The sequence below is a fragment of the Cystoisospora suis genome (assembly GCF_002600585.1).
Source record: "Cystoisospora suis strain Wien I chromosome Unknown contig_4225, whole genome shotgun sequence".
Classification (NCBI taxonomy): Eukaryota; Apicomplexa; class Conoidasida; order Eucoccidiorida; family Sarcocystidae; genus Cystoisospora; species Cystoisospora suis.
In genome coordinates, this window is record NW_027157017.1 from 1 (window position 1) to 3,511 (window position 3,511).

The window sequence follows — 3,511 nt, forward strand, 5'->3', positions numbered from 1 at the left end:
CTACCCATGCAGAGGAGAGCCCGAAACAAACCAGGCAACAAACCAACGTCCTCACAGAAGTCGCCGGCAGCTCACTGCTGACATTACTACGACGCATAACGGGGTGGCGCAAACACGCGCATTACACTGGGACCTGAGAAAACGAACAGACCTTGCAGGAACACTGCTGAGCTTTTTAAGCTGCGGGGGACTCTTCCAGTACCACTGCAGGTCCATGGCACGGTCTGCTGCAGTGGGCAGCGTGTATTATAGTTCATACTTCAGGTGCCAAGTATGCTGCGACGAGAGGTGCTGGCCAATCTCTTTAGCCGCGTGATATGACACATCGAACCATGAACCGAACATCACTACTCAGGGCTTCTTCTCTGGTCCGCACCTCGTGTCAAGCTCATGCTACGAGTAGGTTCCTGGGACTAAGTGGGGACAATGCCCAACTCACGAACACAGTAGCCGATTTCGGATCTTGTTCCGCAATTCAGGTCGCTCTCAGAGACAGGCGATTCCCAATACGAAGCTAAGGCGTACCCAAGCCGTGTCGGGCTAATAAAAAGGCGGTAGTGCCTTTCTCGATGGGTCTCGAGCAGGATACGCAGGAGGGAACAAGGGTGGCGGCACGACCCGGCACTGAACACAGAATCCGACGACTGCGCAGCGATGGACCTGCAGCCGTCGTGGTGCACTACTGACGGGAAATCGCACTCACCTCCGCCTCCCGCCAGGAAACACCACTCCCAGGATGACTCCCAGCGGGGGCCCACGCTGCGGCGGCCGGCACTAGCGGGCTAGTTACTCGGGACGACCGGAAACACCGGCCTGCGGGACACCGGACTGCCGGGGACTAGCGCTCGCTGCGCTAGACGAACCCTCCACTAGCAACCGCCAGGCTCCCCGGTGAACTACCCCCCAGGGGTGGCCTGACCTATGGACGAGACCGGATGGGGGCTAGCCGTCCGTTCATGTAAGAGGGAGAATGAGTGCCAGCCCCCGATTCGTTGTCCGGCTTACTGGGACTCGCTAGCTGGACTATTGCGACGGCGCAGTCACTTCCGTTTCGCACGTGACCATTCTGAATTCACTGCATCTTTCCCCTCTCTCCTCCAGCTTCAGTCTCCTCCAGCTCCCTGCAATTCCCTGTAGTCCTTGTCCCAGCCACTAGTGGTCGGCTGGTGAAGCGCTAATTAGCGCGAGTGACTCTCACTGGCCTTGCGGCAAGAGGGTTCTCGTGTTACGTGGCCTTTGCAGTCTCCGTTAAGCCCGGTGAGCTGTGGGGTGTCAGTCCTTCGTTGCGTCTCTTCGACGGAATATATTAGTAGTTTCCTGGTATTTCTCGACGTAGTAGCTTCGGGTTTCTAGATCTCTGACCCAGCCAGATTCACCATCGAGGAGTTGGCGGTGTTGGCAGGGCTGCCCGCCGGGTTCCCTGTGAACAATGTCTCTTGCGCATCTCATGACTTCGTGTTGCCAGGGGTAGCCATTGGCTTTTCGCAGTGCTGTTAGGCTTGCTTTAGGACGTGAAGATGGCAGGGAATTCTTTGCTTTTGTGCCGTGCGGTGCTGCTGTTCAGGTGACCCCGCCAAGCTGCGTGACACCGACAGGGCGTTTGCTCCAATATCGGTTTGCAGTGGGGCGAGCGGCTTCGAACTCGCGTTCCCCGTAGACCTAAAACTCCGTGCTTGTCCTAGGTTCTGCTGAGTTACAATGGCGTTCTCTGGTACCTTGCGGTCGGTCGGTATTTTGGTTGCTGCGGCTTGCCATGTTCTCGGCGAAAGCGCATCGGCTGCTGGTGATTCTGGTAAGCCCAGAGGGGTGAAGCGACGCTGTGCTCCTGAAGTGACCGGGGTATGGACCTGCGACCTGCGAAAATGCCACAGAGACCTGCGGGCCAGCTATGTTGTGATGCTCCTTGACGGCAAACACAGAGGCCACACCTGCACCTGTTGCTCAATGCTTCGACCCGCCTCCGGGCGCTGCTGTCGCGAACTCGACTGCGTCGATCAGACGCCCGGCAGAAGCGAATGCGGCTTGCAGTGCGGTGCTGTGTTCACTCGGGAAGACCGCACGATAAAAGGTTGTCTTCAGAATACTGAGGATGCCGGTGCGCCCGGGCCCATACTTTTTTGCGTCTCAGTAAATCGCTTGCTCGTATCTTGCGTCAGGTAGCGCCAGACCCTAATGGTAACAGAAAAGTAGACCCCACCTTACAATGCCCAAAGCGAAGGAGGCAGAAATACTCAGACTTACAAACTACGATGTCCGGGCAGGCAACCACTAGGGAAATGCCAGTCAGAGGAGTTGCTGTACGTGGCAGAGCTCGCCAAGTACAGCGATTCCTCTGCCCTACACGCTACCAAGTGTGGATCCCCGAATGGTTGTGACAGTGTGTTTGCACGCAGTTTTCTGTGGCCGCGCGCATTTAGTTGCGTTTCGACGCTGTGGCTTGCAGTTGTGTGTTCGATGTGGGTGTTCAGAGTGTTTCGTGAGCGGCATCTCCTACAGCGGACATGATCTTTTCCAGATTCGAGATGGCGAAGCGGATACGGCGCATGATTGCCAGGAATTTTGTCAGGAGCTCCAGGACTGCGAGTTCTTCACGTTCGATTCGAACAAGAAAGCCTGTTACCTGAAGGATAGGGATGCTCCCGAGGGCCGGAAGAAGGTGGTTGACTACTTCGTGACAGGGCCGAAGTACTGCGAAGGAGCCGCTCCGACCTCTGGGACCCCGGGTGCGTTGACGTCCCGGGTTATGCTGACTAGTGCTACGAAGAACCTTGCCGTGTGGCCTGCATGGAAATGCGAACTGTTTTGTTGTCGCGGCCGCCACTGATGACGTCCTTCGTTCGCCCTTGCGATTTCTTTTGTAGAGGCGGGCTGCACCTTCTTTCTTGCAAACGATAGGGCGCGCGAGATCGGCAGACACAGGGGAGGGTTCCGGTGTGCGAACTGATGTGATCGTTAGGTATCGCAGCCCGTAATCTCAGTATGGGGCGAGGGCGAGACTGACACTGGGCGAATGTGCCCGGTTGTGAAGACGTATCCGTTCTGGATGGCCGCGGGAAGTTTGAACTACTTGCGGCGCTTGGCATAGACGACAGCGTGTGCGATTGTGGTGACAGTGTGCTTCCAGAGAGACACCTGTGTTCCCAGGGGTGCAGTTACAACATAGGGCCGGTGGCGTGCGGTTGTATGCTGGATATGGTGGTTGTTTAGGATGCTACGATAGTGGCATCGCGTTCAAAGGACATGATCTTGAACCATCGGGGGAGAGCGGCGTGGAATCAGTAGAAGAGTGTCAGGTTCACTGCCAGGAACATGCAGACTGCCACTACTTCACGTACGTCTCCAGCGAAGACGTTTGTTACCTGAAGGACGTCGATGCCCCTGAAGGCGAAGCGGTCGTCGAGGAGCATATTATCTCGGGACCTAAGTACTGCGGTCCTCGATCCACGTCGCCTCCGGCCGCCGGGGAGCTCGGGCCCCAACCTCTGCCGGTCTCCAGCCCTGTCGCGAGTGA

The 3,511-nt window shown here is 57.0% G+C and overlaps 1 protein-coding gene across 1 annotated transcript in view; it reads left to right on the forward strand.

Moving 5' to 3' along the window:
• Positions 1 to 987: 987 nt before the first annotated feature.
• CSUI_007850 (pan domain-containing protein) overlaps positions 988 to 3,511 on the forward strand; it is a 3,522-nt gene continuing 998 nt past the window's right edge. Inside the window, exons 1-4 of the mRNA XM_068067993.1 lie at positions 988 to 1,257; positions 1,565 to 1,792; positions 2,469 to 2,723; positions 3,208 to 3,511. The exon at positions 3,208 to 3,511 is cut by the window's right edge and continues 998 nt beyond it. Of these exons, the coding sequence (XP_067920028.1) occupies positions 1,699 to 1,792; positions 2,469 to 2,723; positions 3,208 to 3,511 (653 nt within the window). The 5' untranslated portion in view covers positions 988 to 1,257; positions 1,565 to 1,698. The remainder of the gene's footprint in view (positions 1,258 to 1,564; positions 1,793 to 2,468; positions 2,724 to 3,207) is intronic.